At 35.5% G+C, this 23686-nt stretch overlaps 1 protein-coding gene across 1 annotated transcript in view; it reads left to right on the forward strand.

Annotated features, from left to right (window-relative positions):
• The window catches only part of LOC126881670 (sialin-like), a 104845-nt gene that overhangs the window by 66090 nt on the left and 15069 nt on the right, over positions 1 to 23686 (forward strand). The window contains exon 6 of the mRNA XM_050646062.1: positions 21818 to 22094. Within this exon, the coding sequence (XP_050502019.1) occupies positions 21818 to 22094 (277 nt within the window). The remainder of the gene's footprint in view (positions 1 to 21817; positions 22095 to 23686) is intronic.

Here is a 23686-nt window from a genome sequence, read left to right on the forward strand (position 1 = left end):
AAGAAATGTTTGCCGCTCTTACTTAGAGCTCTCTGATTCGCTTATTGCAGTGAATCACTCCGAATTCCACTTGTGTCTTGTCAAAGTTTGTTGTATGACTTGGCTTTCATTACAATTTTCTTCCACTCATTTAGATATGTGCATAATTCCCTCCAGTTTCTCACTTCCAGAATTTTGATATCTCTCATGACCTGGTCCTCCCATCTCTCTTTGGGCCTTCCCTTGGCCTTTCAGTTTCTGATTTCCATCGGGTGAACTTCGTAATCAGTAGGTGGTTCTTCCTTCTTTCTATGTGTCCCAGCCATCTCAGCCTCTGAGCTTTAATAAATCTAACTATATCTTCTCATTATGTCTCTCATTATGTCTCTTAGTTCCTGGTTTATTCTTCTTCTCATTTCTCCGTTGTCCATTCTTATCAGGCACATAATTCGTCTGAAGATTTTCCTTTCGAATATTCTCAATTTTTCTCCATTTTTTTGCCGTGATACACATTGTCTCAGCTGCATACGTAACTACTGGTGTCATTGCAACTCTGTATATTTTAAGTTTTGTATTTCTGGATAAGTTCTTGTACTTGATAAGCTTAGGATATCTTCAGTATGTTTTGTTGCCTGCTAGTATTCGCTCCGTTACTTCTTCACTTCTTTTGTTTTGGCCATTCACTATTACTCCCAAACACTTAAATTGTTGGACTCTTTCAAAAGTGTAGTTTTCTATTTTGATTTCTCTCGTCCTGTTATCTTCTCTTCTAGAGCAGAGCAGATATTTTGTTTTTCCTTCGTTAATTTATAGACCTCTTTTCCGTGCTTCCTTTGCCGAATTGTTACTGCTTAATTTAATCTTTCCTTGTCTCTTCCCATAAGAATCATCTGCAGATGCAACTATTTGTGTTGAGGAATGGGCTATAGTTCCTTTAATTTTGCTGGCCTTGACTGTTCCTTCTTCTGCTATGTTGAATAATGTAGTTGACAGGGAATCGCGTTGTCGCACTCCTGTTTCTATTGCAATTGATTTTCTATTGCAATTGATCTGTTGTTATTTTAGCTCAATATCTATCCATAGTCATTTTTGTTAATCGGATTAACTTTGCTGGTAGGGGAGAGTAGGGTAAAGTGGAATAGCTAAACTTTGAAATCAAGTAAATTTTACATTTTTCGAAATAAAGTTTTGTAAAAAACATATCTTATTACAGTAAAGTTTAAGATCATTATGTCGAAACATTAAGTCAGTAATTTTTTTTATTATGCTTGGGTTTGTCAGGCATTGTCTTTTTTTCACTTTGCCCCACATGGTTAGGTAACGTGAACTAGTCTAGGCAGCGGTTCTCAACCTTTTTTACTCAGCGACGCACTAACGTACTCCTTACAGATTCGCGACACCCTTACATGTACAAATTTTTGCTAGTGGTAGGTAAGTACAGATGAATATATTAAGCATATTATTTTTTATTTCGTAAGAACATAACAAGCAAAAAACAAAACAGAAAGAATACATAAAATTAGTGTGAAATTTGACCCTGATGACTTCTGCAAAGTATATCTATCCGAGGACGAATTGTAGACAGACACACTCTCAGCTCGCTGTCCACATCAAGTAGTCGAGACCGGTAGCTAAATTTTATATTTTTCATCGCAGAAAATGCAGTAAATCTCGCGACACACCTGATAGGTTCTTCCGGCACACCAGTGTGTCGCGACACGGTGGTTGAGAACCGCTAGAGTACGGTTTGAAATCGGCCTAGCTTCTTACTTGGCGCTTCTTCCTCATTTTTTCCGTATTTAATTCTCCAATTTAACGTAGCAACAGAAATTCTGTGTTGCATAGCAGCTTGATTTTGGCAAAGGATGCCCGTTCGCAAAGATATGACTTTAGATGTCATTGGCTCCACAGACTATTGTTGTGGGATCGTTTTTCGTTTATAATTTCGCATTTTACACCTGGAAATACAGATATTCTTTTTTAATGGTGGCAATCAAGTATAATTAAATGTGGGGCAAAGTAAAACGATATTTCACTTTGTCCCATCTATTAATATTTCACATTGTCCCAAATGGATTTAATAGCAAATGTGCCCAGTAAAAAATTTTAACCCTAACTTAACAATCTATATTTTACATAAAAGATAGTTAAGTATGATTGCCTTTGTGTGTTGCTTTCAAAAATATGTTTAATTAAATAAGATACAAGAATTAGCAATTACACTCACCGGCAGATTTTACAAAAAGTCGCCCAAAAATGTAATAACAGTGATATTTTCAATAACATCAAATGACGACCGTTACAAAATGGTCGATAAGCACGCACTACTTCCAAACTTTGATTGGATTGTAAACAGTGATGGCTTCGTTTTCGGAAGAATTTGAAAACGAGCTTTTTCAGTGTACCCCACTATTTCACTTTACCCTTCCCTCCCCTACCTATATCTTGATTTTTCATTACAATAAATAATTTATTTCTTCCAATACAGTCAAAGGCTTGTCTGAAGTCTACGAAGAGGATGTGGAGTTTACAAGTTTACATGTAACAATCACTCTCCTGCGCAGTAAACAAAATAACCCATGGAACGCAAGATTTACAGACACAGAATGCATGGAACGTATTATTTTATAGTAATGTAATCGTTACATGACGGTTTCCGTTGTGTTGGAACAAACCTTATGTGAATCGCATCTGTAGTGGATCTGCCTTCTCTCAATCCTTGCTGGTAGTCCCTATTTTTTTTTCTGTGAATTGAGTGAATTTTTTTCTGATGAGGGCTGTTAGAATTTTATATAATATGTTGTACTCAGTAGAGATATTCCTCTACAGTTGTTACAGTTTGTTAACCTTTAACTACCCGCGCATCAAGTTATAACATAACTACACAAGTAGATAGGCAAAGCGGTTTCTGGCGCAACCCCTAAATCGCAACCCTTAAATAGCAACCCCCGGTCGTAAATGCCAAACGGCTTAACGTAGGATGACGTGTGACGTATCGTTGGAAAGGGGATGAAAAAGGGGGTTGAATGCAGTATGTGGCGTGCGCATCAGAATATGCCAAAAGGGCATTACGTCATATCTTCGTTTCTATTGGTCCGATTGTGACGTAAGAGGGCTCGTTGGAACGGGGAGGGGATAACGAATAAGTTGAGACAAAAAACAAAGATGGCGGCAGTGTCAAAAGGGCATTACAACATATCTTCGTTGCTATTGGTCCGATTTTGACGTATGGGGTGTCAAATGAAAGCGGCGGCGACACAGAAGCCAACTGTCAATTCTTCTTCTGTCAACGTTCAATATTAACTGTCAATTCTTCTTCTTTTCCGTATAGTGCATAACAGAACGTGACATTTGACGTATGACGTGACAAACGAAATAAATAAGAAGAAGAATTGACAGCATCATGACAAACTAAAAGAAGAGGAAGAATTGACAGCAACATGACAAACTGAAAAGAAGAAGTTGACATGACAAACGAAAAGAAGAAGAATTGACAGCAACATGACAACTAACAGAAGAAGTGACAATGGCTTAACAAAATGAAGAAGAATTGACAAACCGGAAAGAAGAAGAAGAATTGACGGCTGCGGAAAAGAAAAAGAGTTGACATGACAAACGAAAAGAAGAAGAAGAATTGACAGCAACATGACAACTAAAAGAAGAAGTGACAATGTCTTAACAAAATGAAGAAGAATTGACAAACCGGAAAGAAGAAGAATTGACGGCTGCGGAAAAGAAGAAGAAGAAGAAGGTGACGTGACAAACGAAAAGAAGAAGTGACGATGGCTCGACCCAAAGTAGAATTAACAAACCGAAAAGAAGAAGAATTGATAGCAACAAGACAAACGAAAAGAAGAAGAAGAAGTAACAATGGCACAGCACAATGAAGAATTGACAAACCGGAAAACAGAAGAAGAAGTGACACACCGAAAAGAAGAAGAATTGACAGATGGCTTGACACAAAGAAGAAGAAGAAATTAAATACGAGTTTATTATTCATAAAATTCACATCTAATACTAAGTATTAAATAGAATTTCATTAGTCACACAAAACGAATGTGTCAGCGGAAGCAAGGCACATTCCCAATCTCATATTACACCTGTAACATGATATTGCAATAGTAAGAATGTAGGGCAATGACCGCAAAAAAGCAACGATTATATTTTTTGCAACATCGCCAGAAACACCTTGCAAATTTTACACGACTCGTTAAAACGGAAATTAAAACTGCAACTTATATAAATAATATTCACATGTCTAATATTGCATTTTAACCTGATATTGCAAAATAAATAAGAATGTATAATATGGCAATGACCGCAAAAAAAAAAAGCATCAATTATATTTTTTAGTATACGATTTCATTATTATGACACAGCACATTCTACCCGACGCGTTAATAACGGAAATCAAAACCGCAAACTCTAGCAATAATATGCACATGCCGTTTCAAAGAATCCTGCAAGTACATACATGTAAATTTTAATGCGTCATCAGATTAACCTACTATATAAATAGAAATCGGGGGATAGCCAGTTCATTGAGTTTCCGACAGGCATAAAGTACACCAATTGTGTCCGAACCACAGTTTCTGAACGTGTCGCTAGTTAGTTCGCAGTGCAGTGATAAATACTGAATCAAGGTAAGCTATCTTTGTTGTTCATATTAAATATTTTTTCTGTATGTATTTGTTGTGTACTTGTGTTTCATGTCTTAAATATTTTTTAAATAAGTTCTTGTGTTAGTATTATGTACTTGTGGTTCTTTTATCTATGTTTAAAATAATTACGTGCAAAAAAAAAATTCACGTCTACTGTGCTTTAATAATTGTGGACTATTTCTATTACTCTCTCCCCAATTTTCTTTTGCCGGCCTTCTATATACTTGTGTTTCTTTTATCTATGTATTTTTAAAATACTTACGTGCAAAGAATTTCCCTTCTCCTCTTCTTTAATAATTTGTGGATTACTGTTTTCTATTTCTCTGTGTTCCCAATTTTTTGTCGGTCTTCACAATTCACAATTTCTTATTTTTACACGATCACATTATTTTGTTAATGTAAATTATCGATTTTTTGTTTTTAATGTCTCTGTTTTTGTTACGTACTTCTGTGGATTTTGTTTTCTCTAAACTATTATTTATAGGAAAATAGTAAGATTTGTGCACGTTTTCTAGCAATTGTTTCTTATTGTTTTAGATGGATTTAACAAAAATAAATGCCGTTTCTTTGGTTGCAGACCGTAAACCAATAATTAAATTAAACGAACTACCAATAAACGAGCCACAAAAAGTAATAGACGCCAAGCTGGTGAAAAATAAATTTGGCCAAGTAGTTTTGCTGGAACTGGAGGAGAATGTTGTGTTCCTGCCAAATAGAGTCACAAACGTATATACTCCATTCATCTCTGACTTTGCAACTAAGAAGTATTCCATTATATTTCGAGGACTGATCGATACCGGATACCACCGCCCATCAGCAAAATTTGAGATAATAGACAACTAGCTATTAGAATAAAGGAAAAAGGGTAAGTGATCTTGTTCTTTCTTGTATCTTTTGTGTTTGAGTAGCCATGCAACATAAACAAGTGATCAAACAGTCTGATGATTTGCTTCACATTATTAAAACGCTTCGTAAAATAATGTTTGACAAATTCACTGATAGGGACCGTAAAGTGTGGACAAGACGTGTAAATAGTCAAATTTGGAGATGCAATAAAGTTATTAAAAACAATAAGCTACCCATTGGAACAGTTAGAAAATTGCAAACTAACATAGGTCATTTTAAGCATTTTAGACAAATTATTTTAAATTTCAATAATAAACATGTTGGGATGGGGTTTAGTTCAAAATTACGCAATAGAGTTAAATGGGAAAATGTTATGTCGTGTTTTGCCAGTCGAATTAAAACCGGTGTAATAGTAAATTTAACTCATAAGGACATTGGCCAATTTTTAGAGGATGCTTATACTGTTTTTAGCAACAAAATTAAAATTATTTTGAAAACACATAGAATACTTAAAGTCAATACTGCATTTTGCGGGGAGTTCATTAAAAAATCAAGTGATAGTGAAAGTGTAGATTTAAAATATTTTAATACGAAAAATGCTATTATAGATACATCGACCGATTTACATCTTTGGTTTCGTGAAAATGTTAAAGATAAAATTTATACAAAGCTGTCCGAATTTGCAGAAAAAGATTCAGGAGCCGCGCTGTCTAAAGTAATTTCATTAGAGGTTAATATTAATAGAGTGGACATAGGAAACGGTTCGTCCTTCATTGACTTGCCAAAAGAGATTAGTAATAAAAAGGCTTGTATCAATGTTCGTAATTTTGATCAAGCATGCTTTTATTGGTCAATAGTTAGTGCTTTGTATCCTGCTAACAAAGATGCTCAAAGAGTATCCAAATATCCACATTATTCTACTATTTTTCAAACGGACAAATTAGAAAGCCCAATGCCATTAAATCAAATTTCAAAATTCGAAAAACTAAACGCCATATCAGTCAATGTTTTCGTATTAGAATTAAATATAGTTAAGGACAAACAATTTTACGAAGTAGTACCTGCCAGACTGACACCAACAAAGTTGGAAAAGCATGTTAATTTGCTTCTTGTGCAAGATAAATATTTTCCAAAATTAAATGATTACGATGCTCCTCCAGAAGATGACGATCAGACGGAAATACGTTTTCATTATTGTTGGATTAAAGATTTGGGAAAATTAGTACAGTCACAAGTGAATAAGAGCAAAAGTAAAAAATATATTTGCGATCGTTGTTTAAACCACTTTAGCAGTGAAATCAAACTAGCAGAGCATGAAGAAATGTGTTCGGATATGAATAAATGCAAAATGACTGTTCCTAAATATGATCATGTGGGTTTTCGCAATTTTACGTACAAACAAACAACTCCGTTTATAGTTTATGCCGATTTTGAATGCCAATTACATAATTTTACGGATTCCAATGTCAAATTGAGTAAAACAGCAAAATATCAGAAACATGTACCTTTTAGTGCAGGTTATTATTTTAAATGTGCTTACGATGACAGTTTATCTTATTTTAAGAGCTATAGAGGTGAAAATTGCATGGAGTGGTTTGCAAAAGAAATGGCTGAAATTTCCAAATTTGTAAATTCCAAGTTGAAAACAATTATACCTATAGCCGAAAAGACTAATACAAATGGAGCGACTGTTTGTCATATTTGTGAGAAACGCTTTTTGGCTACAGATACAATTGTAGTAGACCACAACCATTTTACCGGAGAGGTACGTGGATTTGCACACCAAGCATGTAATTTGAACTTTAAAAAATTATTTGTTGTTCCCGTGGTTTTTCACAATTTTAGTGGTTACGATTCGCATTTTATGATTATTGATTTATGCAAACATGGGCACTTGAGTCTACTTCCAATTAATAAAGAAAAATATATTTCATTTACATTACACTCTGACGAACATCAAATTAAATTACGATTTATTGATTCACTAAGATTTATGGGAGCTTCACTCGACGAATTAGCATCAATTTTAGACACATCGGAAAAGAAGATTTTAAAACGAGAATTTAGTAATTTAGATGATGATACATTCAATTTGTTAACTTGTAAAGGAGTATTTTGTTACGATTATATCGATAGCGTGGAAAAATTAGATGAAACTTCTTTACCCAACATTAGGCATTTTTATAATAAGCTAAATAATGAATATATTAGTGAAGAGAAGTATGCTCATGCGCAGAATGTTTGGAATAAATTTAATTGTAAAAATTTGGGTGAATACAGCGATTTGTATTTGAAAACAGATATTCTGCTGCTGGCTGATGTGTTTGAGCAGTTTCGACAAAAATGTCGAGACACGTATAAACTAGATCCTGCTTGGTATTATACCATGCCAGGATACACGTGGGATTGTATGCTGAGATACACAAAATGTAAATTAGAATTGCTAAAAGATGTGGATATGATTTTGTTCATGGAAAAAGCCATAAGAGGCGGAATATCTGTTTGCAGCAACAGGTATTCGGAGGCCAACAACAAATACATGTCGACGTATGACCCCACACAACCCTCTAAATACATCATGTATTTAGACGTGAATAATCTGTATGGCTGGGCCATGAGTGAGGCTTTACCAATAGGAGGATTCAAATGGATTGAAGATGGTACCAAATTTGGTGTTGCATCAAAATCCACTAATCTTCCCGAAGGTCATATTGATATTATGTCAATACCAAATGATGCGAAAGAGGGCTATTTTTTCCAAGTTGACTTGGAGTATCCACGCGAATTGCATGATAAACACAAAGATTTTCCATTTGCTGCCGAACACCGCATTCCGCCCGGTTCAAAATTGCCAAAGTTAATACCAACCTTATATCACAAAACAAAATATATTATTCATTATAGAAATCTTAAACAGGCATTAGAGAACGGTTTAATTTTAACAAAGATACACAGAGTGTTGAAATTTAAACAATCTGCGTGGCTGCGACCATATATTGAGTTAAATACCAACTTACGAACAGCAGCCACAAGTAGCTTCGAAAAAAATCTCTTTAAATTAATGAATAATGCTGTGTTCGGTAAGACAATGGAGAACATAAGACGTCATCGTATCGTAAAATTATGTAAAAAATGGCATGGAAGGTACGGAGCTAAAAATTTGATTGCAAGTAGTCGATTTCATAGTCGAACGATCTTTCATGAGAATTTGGTGGCTATCGAACTGAAAAAATCAGAAGTATGCTTTAATAAACCCCTGTATATAGGCGCAGCAATCCTTGATATATCCAAATTATGTATGTACGATTTTCATTATAACTTTATGCTTCCAACGATGGGAGAAGAAAACTGTTCATTGCTGTACATGGACACAGACAGCTTTATTTATGAACTGCAATGTTCAGATGCATATAGAGAGGTTTTAAAAGCATATCCAAGCAAATTCGATACCTCCGACTACGCCGAAAATAACCCATATGACATAGAACGATTAAATAAAAAAATCCCTGGATTAATGAAGGATGAGGCAAATGGGAAAATAATTACACATTTTATTGGGCTAAGATCAAAAATGTACACATTTAAAATGCAAATAACAGACGTGGAGAGGGAAAAAGAAAGACAACGCCTGGAACGAAAACAACTAAACAAAGAGAGAATTGAAAGCGACGTAAGCAATTTGGGAATAACCAAAAAGGCAAAAGGAGTGAAATATAATGTCGTTCGAAATAAAATTACGTACGAAGACTATGAAAAATGTCTTAAAGAATTCAAAATTCAAAACGCAAGCCAAAGATGTATTCGGTCATATCAACATTCAGTATTTAGCATCGAACAATCCAAAACGGCTCTAAGTCCTTATGACGACAAGCGGTACTTAATACCAAAATCATTTAATACGCTTCCGTGGGGGCATTATAATACATAAAACGGCAGTGTCATCACTAAACATTTATTTGTTGTTGTTGTTGCAGAAATACAGCAAAAGAAAAGATGGTAACAACATTACGCACACAATCTATAAAAACTATTTGTGAAAATATCTTGAACATAACTGAATTTGTTGAGATGTCACCACTGCCGTGGAGCCTTACTGTAGAAATTTGTAATAATTATAGTATTTATCGCTTTCGAAAATTATATGAAACTGATTATTTGCATAAAATACAAATATGTGATCAAATAGATTTTGAACAAACAAAACGTGAAAACGAAGCAGAAAGAAATCATCTTTGTGAGTCAAATTATTATAAAGAGAAAGAACTTAATATGTATTGTGTTTGTTTTTCTGCATTTGTAGCAGATGCTATTGCTTTAAACTTTTGTTTTAGCTGTTTCAAACTTTTCCGAAACGTACTTAAATCAAAAAATAAATGTTATGGTTATGAACAGGTTCTTAATTGGAATGAATATCATGAATATGAAATAAAATATTTGTATGATTTAACAGATAATTGGTGTCAAAATTCGTTTGATCACGTCTTGTTTGATACAACTTGGTCCTTTCAATGTAGATGCTCAATGCATAAATAATTTTCTTCTTTTTGCGCAGTATATGGTTACTTAAAAAAAAAGAAAAGATCACTTATCGCAAAGTTTTTGTAAATTGTATATAAAAAATATTATCCATTGTATAATGTAATTTTTATTAATAAAATTGTTTAATCTTAATTTTTGTTTGTTTTATTTATATTAGGTAAAAATAAAAGACAACATATTTATTAATATTATTTATTCACAACTATCCAAATCATTTACAACTTTATTGCTATAATACCATACATATTCATTCAAAGTTTGACTTAACAAAGTATCTGGAAAAATTCCACAAAACGCAGTTAAAGCGTGAAGTCGACTATATAAACTGTTACTCTTATGACAATTTTGCTGAATAAAGTATACAACATTTCTATAATACGAAAAAAACTGTAAATTGTCCAATAACGACACTCGTTGAGACACTAAATCAATGTTTGCTCTCAGGATCTGGCTTACATCATCTTCACATAAATAATATTCGATTCCGTGTTTCTCGATAGTCAGGAACTTTACATTTTCCATTACCAATTGTCTTAGTTTGCAGAAATCACCACACTCAAATTCGATTGGATCATACTCATCGGCATAGGTCGGCAAAGGTGGTATGAAAAATTCTTCCATAATTTGTATAAACATCTCAATTAGGGTAGTCCACTCGAATGTGTTTAAACTGATTCTTGTAAATTTACCATGTTGGTACAGAATAATGGATGGAGAAAACTGTCGAGCTGGAGATAGGCCAATTTTTATGTGAAAACATCCTATTGGATAGGTAGTTTCCAATAAATAATATGGTTCATCTTTGGCAGCTTCTTCATATTTTTCCAGTACTCGATCTAATTCAGCGTCGTAGATAATTGTCTCTTCACTTTCGTATCCGCTATCTTGAGAAGCCATAGTACTGCTGTTGCAACTGAATACACAAGTCGGTTGAACTGAATGTGACGGATGGTTGCTGAGAGAATTTATACTTTTTCAATCCCCCACTCTTTGCGTGTAATTGTCAGCATTTTCTAAAAAATGTATGTCTACGCGGCGTATCGAAATATAGATCCTTAAACTACATCTGAACTAGTAATCCAGCTGTTGTGTTTGCTATCCAATCCTAACCATTTAACATACATTTTATTGCCTTTTCGTCTAAGTACTTTTTCAACCAAGTAAATGTCGGGATTTTTTGTTTTCTGTAATTCTTCTTCGTAAAACCCGCCGCTAATCGGTGTACCTTGCATGTCTTCGAGCAAATACGTTATAGGATTCGTTATCTTAACTTGTACAATTCTAAATAATTCTGTAGTCCAATTGGGCGTGTAGGCCTTTTCAAAGAAATGTTTTGCCTTTGATATACGTACAATGTCGCCAACTTTAAATCTCCGTGGACCGGCAATCTTTAAATGACTATAATTTTTGTTTAAAATGGCTTTTTCATTGGATTTGTTGACATGAGATGGCTTGTATCCTGTTTTACTGTGCTTTGTATTGTTGTATTCCTCAGTGACTGTAGGTAGTGCATCTAGCCATTTGTATGATCCATGTAAACTAAAATACTTGTACAACTTTGCTTTCAACGTTCTAATAACTCTTTCACAAATGGCAGCCTTCTTAACCGTGTATGTGCTGTAATGATTAATTTCGTGTTTTTTCATTAAATTTTGAAATTTTCTGTTGTAAAATTCGGTTCCCTGATCAGATTGTAGGTTTTTCGGAACTCTTTGAGTACGGGCGAGAATATCCGAAAATGCGCGAGTAATTTCCTCACCTGTTTTGTTCTTTAGAGGACGTGTCCAAACAAATTTTGAAAAACAATCAATTACAACTAGTATTAGTTTGTAATTTTTATTTTGGTGCGCATAAGGACGCATTTCAGCCAAATCCATCTGCCACAAGTCATCGATTCCTTTGATTATTGTTCGTCGACGAGGATAGTTTTTTCGTGATGGTTTATGCAACTCATACACCACCTGTTCCTTTTCTTTAGACATTTTTATAAACGACTTTCAATTGCTGTTAGGCGGGTATCTATATTCATCGAATGAAGGTTGTCTACTACATCCTGTAATGCCGCGTTCATTTCTTTTATCTTCTTTTCCATCTTCATATCGTATATCGCATGATGTGCAATGGTTTCTGCAGCCGATTTTATATTCTTATCCGTATCCTTTTTTAGTGTATTCAAATCATCTTTGAATATTTTTTGCAACTTTTGCTCGAGAAGTGGAACTGTGGTTTTATGAAGCTCTTTTCTTACTTCGTTTAGTTCCATGGTTAAATTCTTTATATCATTAGTTTTTTGCTGCAACAACTTATTTACATTATTCTCCGTGTCCTTTTTTAGTGTATTCAAATCATTTTTCATTATTTTCTGCAACTTCTGCTCGAGAAGTGGAACTGTAGTTTTATGAAGCTCTTCTCTTACTTCATTTAGTCCGATGGCTAAACCTTCTATCTCCCCAGTTTTTTGCTGCAACAACTCACCATGTGTTTGAATTAATGGTGACTGTATGTTACGCAACTCATTTATTTGTGCATCGACGTATTTTTTCGTTGCAGCATCACCATTTTCTGATGGATCCTTGACATTGCAAATTTTCACATTTTCGGCATTAATATTTCCGTCAGAAGTATGTGGAAATGTAACTCGCGTCACCTTTTGAGCGCTACCACCACCACCACGAGAATGATGACCGAATTTGTCGACACTCATAATGGAAATGATATTGTCATTCCCAGTTACTCTATTATATTAGCTTCTTTTAGTTCATTGATGATGGCTACAATTTCGTTGTCGAGAGATGTGTTGCCGGCGTCTTTCGAAGCCACCAAGAGTTGAAGACGATCCACCAATTCATTTGGGTCGTCCCAGTAAATATATTCCCTAGGCAAATCATTGTATGTCAAATGCGTAGGTAATCCAGAACCGACATCTCCTCTACTAGTTTCTGTATGACGACGTTGAGGTATTAATGATGGAAGATTAGGTTTAATAATTTCCTTCCACTTGTAGCCGTGGGTTCCCTTTAGTGTACCATCCCGTCTTTTATGAGCGCCGGTTATATCCAACAATGAAATATAGTCTTTAACGTCTTCTTCTTTAAAATGATCAGGGTCTTTGTAAAATATTAACTCATATAGTCCACGTGTCCCTTTAACATATTTTCCTTTCGTTACAATCCTACCATCCCGAGTGAAATTAATATCAGTGGAACCAAGTGCCCATTTTGCCGTTTTGCTATCATAGGTTGGACCGTATACCTTATCTATTTGATCTGAAGATATCCCGTGATTTATCACGTAAGGTTGAATTAGAGAATGATATTGGTCTAGGTAATCTTGAAATACTTGTTCGGATACTTCATCTTGCGATTGGTTTGTTTCTATGTTATCTTCGTATTCTTCATCTTCTTTATCGTTGTTTTCAAACACATCTCCATCACTTATAAATGATAATGGTGGTGTAGGATTTTCCTCTCTATCTGGCTCTTTTTTTAGTCCTACTTGTTCCTTTTTCACCTCTTCTTCTTCTTTTTTAACTTGTCTAAACTTGTTATCGATAGCATGATGCAACGTTTTTGATGATTGCGCAATATTCTTGAGTGGTTTCGAGATTGGTTTAAAAAGTTTATTTAGTGACTCATCTTGTTCTGTCTTGCCTAATTTCAATGCCAAATATTTTTTGCGAATTGATCTAGCCAATTCGGCAACTTTCTTCTTGCGCATGGCAATGGCGACCGCATCATAAGACATTTTGTTGACAACTAAACAATACATCAACTTACAATTTTATATATTTATCAAATCCTTTGCGGTATCGGCCATTGTTAAGGGGAAAATCTTTCATAATGACCAAAGTACCATAGCGGTCTGTCGTCCAACATTCTGAACACATTTTTTTAAATTCATCAAACGACATGTCTGGCGATACGTGTTCATCAAATATATGCTTCAAATTTATCTCGTCCTGCTTGAATAATACAATCATGTTACAATTGTCTCTTATTAGCTGCTTCGGTATTTTTGAATATGTTTGACATAAATAAGCGGCATCGATATTTTTATGTCTGCACATGGAATAATACTCGCGAATCTTCTGTTGGCCATCACATGCAACATCGTCAAATAAAAAAATTGAGTTTGGTTGTGCTTCATCTGGACTGATAATTTCTTCATTGTCTTTGAATGGAAAGTACCCAACACCTTTGACTTGGGCTATTACATCTTGCAGTAGTTGGTATTTCGGTTGAAAAAGGGATTTCGAATAAACATAGACATTTTTGAATTTGGCGCCATTCGGATTAAATAATAGTGATAGCATGACATTCGTTTTTCCGCACCCACTTGGACCGCAAATAATGGCTCTAAATGAGTTTGGTAGCAATTTACCATGTTTACTGACTGTCACTTTCTGGACAATGTCCAGATTATCAATTGGCAACGTCTGCTCTTGTTGAACGATCTTCATCGTGTGGCAAGTGTAGTACATAAGTACGGCAATATATTATAGATGTCATCACTTGCATGGCATCAGTCCAATGTTGGTCGTCGAAGGAGGAGGTCTCGTGAACTCTTTAATTAATAAACTGCCATTTGAGCTACATATTCCTGGCGGTTATCAGTACTGTGGACGTAAGTAACTTTGCGACAATTTTGTTGTGTTTTATAAGTAAAAAAAAATACGTTCTTTATAGCTGGAACAAAACTACAAAAACGTCTTGCACGTGGAGATCCAGGTATTAATCCATTAGACGCAGCTTGTAAACAACACGATATCGCTTACTCGCAGCATTCATCTCTCGAAGAACGTCACAAGGCCGATAAAGAATTGGAAAATAGAGCCTGGGAGCGATTCAAGTCGAAAGACGCTAGCTTTGGTGAAAAAACTGCTGCCTTACTTGTAACCGGTGGAATGAAGACGAAAAGAAAATTGGGAATGGGATGTCAGTTACGTCGTGGAAGAAAGGGGCGTTACTCTTTCAATCGCGATGTTGTCTCAAAAATTGCAAAGTCCATGAAGAGAGGAGCATCGTTACACGATACTGCTTTGACTGCTGTACGAATTGCAAAATCCATAATCAAAAGACTTGGCGGCCGAAAAGAAATTGATGTTCCTCGCGTACTACCACTAAAATCTGGAGGTTTCCTACCCCTCATACCTCTCTTTGCTGGTCTTTCGGCACTGGGGGCTTTAGCAGGAGGTGCTGCGGGGGTGGCAAAAACTGTGGTCGACGCAAAAAATGCCCAAAAGAAATTGGAGGAGGATATACGTCATAATAAGGCAATGGAACATATCGGTTCGGGTCTGTACCTACGTAAGAAACCCAGAGGCGGATTCGGCTTGTATTTGAAAAAAAACTTCCAATAAAGCTGCCCAATCGTCCGCTGTACGACTTGGACATTGCACATTACGCGAAAATACTTAACATACCACATTTTCGAGGAGTTTTCATGAATGACGCTCTGCCTAGAGACGGTCCTCGACAACGAGAATGTGCAATAGTTAACTTGGATGTGTCCGCGCATAACGGAACACATTGGGTAGCATATAGAAAGATAAACAACGACGTGGAATATTTCGATTCATTTGGTAATTTGAAGCCGACCAAAGAACTTGTGAAATATCTGGGTGCACGTGCCAGAATTTTCTACAATAATCACCAGTATCAAACTTACAATCAAATCGTTTGTGGGCATTTATGTTTAAAATTTTTATATAATGGACAGTAGTAGATTGCTTATGTCCCATATGTTTCGCGAAAAATGTTTTACGGAATATAGTGAAGAAGAACTAAAACACATACCGCTAGAGTATATTATACGGACTGTTAGACCTTCAGAATTGTTAAGTATATGGCATAAATTACCTGGGGAATATCGAGGAGAATTTAACTTGCAGATACTACTTCCGTGCTTCGTACATTACAACAGACCAGATTGGAGGACTCACTGGGATGGACCACCCGATTCTCAAGCATCTTGTCATTTATGTAAACTTGCTTTAGAACAAATAAAAAATATGTGAAAAAAAAAATTGGTGTTTATTCAACTATATATATAAACCTATTAATCTATCGACTTGAATCAGTCATCATGTCGCAGTTGTTGAGAGTAGTTAGCACCACTTATACATTTTCATTTCAACCACCCACACCAATCGTGTTGGATCCGAAAAAAGATTACGAAATAGCTCTTCGTGCCTTCCATTCCTACAACAGTATACCGAACATTGAAAATAACAAGTTTTATTACTGCAATGACAAAAACAAATGGCAAAACTTTGCTTTTCCCGATGGATGTTATGAAATTGCCGATATTGAAGAATACATACAAAAGAAACTGGGTGCTGACAATGAGCTTAAACCAGAATCGATATTTAGTCTAAAACCTAACCACAACACGTTGCAGTGTCAAATATTTAGCAAATATAGGATTTCGTTTAAGCAACCTGATAGCCTTGGTACAGTATTGGGATTTTCTCCGGCAATACTCAATCCTGGACGGATACATACTTCGAATCTACCTGTTAGGATTATTAAAGTATCTAGCATACGCTTTGAATGTAACATTAGTACTGGAGCCTTCGACGGTAACAGACCTGCTCATACGATCTACGAATTTGTCATACAATCAAATCCTGGGTACGCAATTGACGAAACTCCTCACAATTTGTTGTATTTACCCGTTGTGCCGCAGCGTGAACTTACCAATATCACTGTCTTGGCTCTCGATCAAGAAGGACGACCTGTAAACTTTAGAGGAGAAGAGAGCACATTGGTGCTGGAACTTAGATCAAGAGGGAAATGGGACTAGTAATAAGGTCATCTACTGCTCAAAGGACACCATTAGTTGTGCAGCCGTCCAAGCGACAACATCGTATTAAAAGAACACCATTAGTTGTGCAACCATCCAAGCGACAATATCGTATTAAAAGAACACCATTAGTTGTGTCGAAGCGGAAACCTCTTACGTTCGCAAAAAAATTGTTTTTACAATCACTTGGTTTTAAACTAAAAAATGACAACAATGTATGGAAAACGAGCTCGTTCAAACGACAGCAGCGTAATGCCTCCAATATTCGATATTTATCGTAAGCCAATGTTTGATGAGTCGATTCGAAAGGCCGAATACCGAACTTATGCACCATTCATCAAATCATTCAACTGTAATGATATTGTAGAATTTAGCATTAATCAAGTTGACTCGTTTTTTGCAATGAGCGAAACCTTGTTGTGCATTAAAGGATCACTCGTCGATAAAGAAGGATCTGGCGTAGTCAAACTAGCCAACAATGTGGGTGCTTTTCTTTTCGATTCGTGTACGTACAGCGAAAGCGCACGGGAGATGGAAACAGTGCGGGATCCTGGTATCGTAAGTGCTGTACGTGCCATGACGTGTTACAATCAAGAAGATTCCCATTATATGGTTATGGCGGGTTGGAATTACCCTAATGATCCCATTCTACACGATGCAGATAATTCATTCAACATACAGATACCTCTTAAGCATATTTTTAACATTTTCAACGATTATCCAATGATTACGTGTGGTCGTCAAACAATAAGACTAGTTCGAGCTCGAAACGACAACGATTGTTTAATTATTACTGATGAAACTACAAAAGCAAAGATTAACATCACCAACATTGAACTCAGAGTGAAGCACATATTTCCAAATGACGAAATTAAACTAGAACTAATGAAGTCCATTCAACAAGATCAACCTATAGTTATTCCATTTAGAAAGTGGGAATTGCACGAATTGCCTACCATTACCAAAGGTGCTAGGCGTGAAGTTTGGGCCGTCAAAACTAGCACATCAGTTGAAAGACCACGTTATGTCATTGTTTTCTTTCAAACAGGCAAACGTAACACGATTACAGCTGATCCTACCTTATTTGACAATGTTAGCATCCAAAGTATTAGATTATCCTTAAATGGAGAATATTGGCCAAACGAGAGAATGCAGTTGGATTTCAGCAAAACTGACTACAACGAGGCCTATTTCAACTATACCGAATTTTATCCCAGCTACGTACATTCCCACCAAAAGCGACCTCTACTCGATTTCTCAGCTTTCAAGAATCGTGCATTGTTCGTCATCGACTGTTCAAAACAAGAAGAAAGCATGAAAGCATCCACTGTTGACGTAAAACTAGATATTGAAGCACATAATGGTTTTCCCGAAAATACCAAGGCCTACTGCATTATAATTCACGACTGCGTAATGGAGTACTACCCACTTACCGAAATTGTAAAAAGTCTAAATTAGACGCATAAAGTGTCAGTAGTACAAGAGCAGTCATCATGAGAGTAGCATTCGTAGATATTCAGGGATTCGCTGTGGACGGGTGGTTTGTTCCCAAAGAACTTACCATCGAAATAGGTTTTAAACGAAGTCATTACATCTTTTTACCTCCGAAACCATTCAATGCGCTAAGTAATGATGATAAGAAGACAGCATCATACGTGGAGAAAAAACTGCTTGGCATTCGATATTCTGATGGAGCAGTAGAATTGTCCAAAATAAATGAAATACTAGAAACCAAGTTGTTGTATGCAGCCGATTACATATACGTTCGAGGAGAACAAAAAGCAGAATTTTTAAGCAAGAAATGTCACATTTTTGGAGTTTTTCCCCTTATTATTGATGTTTGCAAGTTTGATGGCACGCCTCTTGCTACTGGAAACGTTGGTCCTGCTACAAACCCCTGTCACGCCGTTGGACTATTTTCGTGTACAGAAAGAAATGTGGATCGTCTACGTCACTGGTTTTCTTATACAATATTACCATTGTAATTTTTCTATGTATAAATAAATATTTTTAGAGAGAGATTTTTGCTTTTTTATTTAAACACCTTATTTACTGATCAAGTCTTATATTACATGAAGATTCAAATTTTCTCTTTACAATTTCAAACATAATTTTTAAAATTAAGATAAATATAGATGCTAATATTACACAAGACATTGCAAAGACATTGTCTATTTCACTTTTCACATACTCGCTGGTGTTGTTGCTGGCACCCATGGTGTAGGCTGAATACGTCTCAATGGATATGTAGCTTGTGGTAGTTTTCTAAAAGCGTAAAGACCTTGCTGCTGCTGCTGTAAATTCAACTCTTCAGGCTTCCACGTTTTGTCCTCAATATGCAAACTATCGAAATGTCTTTTAATTTGTTTTATATCCTCATATGATTTAATATCTTTATTTAACTGATTAAGTTTAGTTTGAAATTCCATAACCCTATGTATGTACTCGGTGGGATTCATATCAGTACTGAACATGCTCAGTGTCACAATGTCTCATAAATGCCACGTTCTGCGTCAAATGTCGGACGGAAAACTGAACAATGTCACATATCTACGTCAAATGTCACGTTCTGCGTCGAATGTCAGCGCTTTGCCACGTCACACATAAATGTCACGTCATACGTCAAATCTCACGTTCTGTTAGGCACTATACGGAAAAGAAGAAGAACTGACAGTTAATATTGAACGTTGACAGAAGAAGAATTGACAGTTGGCTTTTCCACGCAATCGTTGACATAAGATTTAACGGACGAAAAAAGAAGAAGAAGAATTGACAAACGAAAAGAAGAAGAAGAATTGACAGTTGGCTTCTGTGTCGCCACCGCTTTCATTTGACACCCCATACGTCAAAATCGGACCAATAGCAACGAAGATATGCTGTAATGCCGTTTTGGCACTGCCGCCATCTTTGTTTTTTTTGTTCGTTACCCCCTCCCCGTTCCGACGAGCCCTCTTACGTCAAAATCGGACCAATAGAAACGAAGATATGACGTAATGCCCTTTTGGCACTGCCGCCATCTTTTTTATGTGTTCGTTACCCCCTCCCCGTTCCGACGAGCCCTCTTACGTCACAATCGGACCAATAGAAAAGAAGATATGACGTAATGCCCTTTTGGCATATTCCGATGCGCACGCCACATACTGAGTTCAACCCCCTTTTTCATCCCCTTTCCAACGATACGTCACACGTCATCCTACGTTAAGCCGTTTGGCATTTACGACCGGGGGTTGCTATTTAAGGGTTGCGATTTAGGGGTTGCGCCAGAAACCGCTTTGCCTATCTACTTACACACGTGGCGTACTTTATACGCCACAAGAAAATACACTTAAAAACAGCGGATTTGTTTATTTTTTTTTGAAAAATACAATTAGTTGTTTGTTATAAACCTTTTTCGGCATCAGCGAATACTTGGAGTTCCTTCTCAGTAAGCCAATTGGGATTTATAACTGGAATCATGGAATAACTGGATTCCATGCTAAATAAAATTACTAATAAAACATTTTTTGAAATGTGATTTTTTACAGAAGAAAAAGTATTGTTTATAAAGAAAAATTTATTTTGTGCCATAATTACTAAAAAACAATTGAAATATGTACTTATATTACGACTTATATTAATATAATCGTGGCGTATATTGTCCACCACCGGAAACAACAAATAATAAACTGTAAATTACGATCTTCCCAGAACGCCGATTATATATATATATATATATATATATATATATATACAGGCTATACACTCCGTGCGGAGTTGGAGCCACTCTTATTGAGCTCATTGACTCATTTATTGTGGTGAGTCACTCCACATTCTTTCTTCTCTCAGGTTAACTAGTCTAATCTAGGGTTCCTCTTTGCGTCCTCTGTTATTTTCCTCCATATATCCCGGTCCTGTATTTTCTGTCTCCATTTTGGCACTTCCAATCTTTTTATGTCCTCCAATACCTGGTCTTCCCACCTGCTTTTTGGTCTTCCTTTCGCCCTTGTTATATTTGGGTTCCACATTGTAACTTTTCTTACATCTTTTTCTTCTCCCATTCTTCTTAAGTGTCCATACCACCGTAGTCGCTGGGTTTTTATAGCTTTCACTATGTCCTCACCTCCTAGTATGTCTCTTATTTCTAAATTCAAGAGCCTTTCATAATCTCCGTGCACTGTTTTCTTTGGTCCATAAATTCTTCTTACCATTGTTCTTTCAAATATTTTTAACATTTCTTCTTCCCTTTTTGTTAAGCTCATGGTTTCTGCCCCATATATCACCACTGTTCGAATTGCTGTTCTGTATACTCGGATTTTGGTAACCCTGCTGATTTTTTTGTTTTTTAAAATACTTTTGTACTTATAATATGCTCTATGACCCGCTTGTATTCTGTTGGTAATTTCTATGTTTCTTTCATTTTTGTTGTTAATTGTGACTCCTAGGTATTGAAAATTACTGACTATTTCAAAATTATAATTCCCGATTTTTATATTTCTTTCCTCTGTATCTTTGTTTTTCCTCTCTATTTTCATGTATTTAGTTTTCTCTTCATTTATTGTTAAGCCTCTTTTCATCGCTTCCTTTTCAATTTGTCTGGTTATGTCATCTAAGGTTCTTTTGTCTCTCGAACGCCGATTATAACGAAACTAAAACCAAATTGTAAAGCACATTCCCGTGATAGGTTAGAGAGATCAACAAGGTCAAAAATTAAATTTTTAAATATATTTGTAGTAGAATTTTTAAATCTGGCATACAAAATACGCCAGCGCGTGTAGTTAAAGGTTAATTCTCTTTTCTTAAATATTAGTATAATTCTGCCTTCTTTCGAATCATCGGGCATTTCTTCTGCTTCCCATAGAATTTGAACCCATGGTTCATGAATTCATGGTTGATGTATCAACCCGTGATTCATGGAAACCATTTGATTCCCATGGAAATTATGACATATTCTTTAAATTATTCGAAATATTGACGCTATATACAAGTTGAGTAATTTTGTTTACTTTTAGGTGTTTTGAATTTCAACCTACAAGGAGCTGGATTCACGTCAGCATTGCCTTACTTACTCATGGCAATCATGACTCAATTCTCTGGCCATTTCGCCGATTGGTTCATCGTGAAACGTATTTTATCGGTGACTCAAGTTAGAAGAATTTTTAACTGCAGTGGATTCGTTGCTCAGACAATCTTTATGATGACTGCCACATATTGGCTAACACCTGTCGGAGCTACCTTTTGTATTAGTATGGCTGTGGGACTAGGTGCATTCGCATGGGCCGGATTCAGGTAATTTTGATGAATAATTAACTACTACAAAGACATCTATAATATTGTTTAATAAAGATTGTTGTATTCTGTTATTGATCGTTTTTATAATAACAATCTAGTCTAATTACATATTTAGGTTTAAGTTTACATCAACATTTTGTTTAATAAAGCCATCCTTTATTTAAGTCTACGTTATCTACTTTTTATATTAAATATAACACTAAACATGATTTTAAACCTAAAATTGGCATAGGTGCTTAATGTTATCTTTACCTACAACAAATTCTGGTTGAAATATCTTCTTTCTAAACAAACATTTTAGTTTTATTTTAAATCCTCCTTTAAGGGCCTCATTCATGATCTGATTTGTAGTATTACTAGTGGTACGACAAGAGAGAGATAGTGATATGTTGGATCTAAAATCAGACCGTGAATGGGTTGTAGTACTACTAGTAATACCACTAGTGGTACGACTAGCGGTATTACAAAGAAAGTTGGAGCGTGAATGCCGATGTTGGATGTTGGATTAAAAATTTCCACTACACTGAGAGTCATAATAAGTTAAGGATATAGAAAATGTATGCTCATTTTTCTAGTTTATTTTTTCGTGAACAGATTAACGGATTTCGCTAATTTTTGTTTTTATTATCTTAGATATTTCTTTAGTATTTACACAGTTGTGCAAAAATTTAATTAAACTTTTTTTTTGTACTTATACCGGGTGGAAGAAAAGTAATGTTTTTCTTATGTTAAGTTTGAAACACCCGGTAGAGTGAACGAGGTACAAATCTGTGTATAGATCGGAATCGTACTGTAGTCTTATGTTTTGTGAACATTTTGTTTTTTGAATCTCCCTGATATCTTTAGCTTTCTAAAGATAAAGAAAATAACAAAGAAAATAGGTGGTTTTACTCCTTACCATGTATTTTTACTGAAACAAAACTAAATTAACACTAACAAATAACAGTTAACAAAAATTTAAAAACAGAAAGGCACATAACGTAAACGATTGTCGATCAGGTAAGTGGTATGAACAGCACAACTTACGAGAGACGAGATTGTTTAATATAGGCTCTATGATGTTTTGAGGTGGAATTTCCCTGAAAGTAATACGGATTCGGTGTCTACCTGGAGGCTCTTTAAATATCGAGAGTTACATTACACATATTCTTTTTCTTTGGACACTCTTTTTCTTTCGCACTATATATAGGAAATAATGTCGTCTTAGTGGTATGATAAGAACATGACCTCCTCACGTATCGCAAACGTCAGTTAAAACACATATTAAATAGTAAAACGGTCAAGTTTCTTTGTTATTAAAGATATTAGAGAAATTAAAAAAATTAAATATTCACAAAATATGAGACTACAACATAGTATCGATGCATAACCACCATTTTACCTCTTCCTCCCTAAAGGGTGTCTCAAACTTTAGTTTCGGTTAAAACACAAGTTAAAATACAAAACCGTCTATTTTCTTTGTTTCTGAAGATATCAGGCACATTCAAAAAAAATTTCACCAAACATAAGACTATAATACGATTCCGATGCATTATTGTATAGTACCTGGTCCTCTCTACAGGGTGTTTCAAACTTAACATAAGAAAAAC

The sequence above is a fragment of the Diabrotica virgifera genome, chromosome 3 (genome assembly GCF_917563875.1).
Source record: "Diabrotica virgifera virgifera chromosome 3, PGI_DIABVI_V3a".
NCBI classification, from domain to species: Eukaryota; Metazoa; Arthropoda; class Insecta; order Coleoptera; family Chrysomelidae; genus Diabrotica; species Diabrotica virgifera.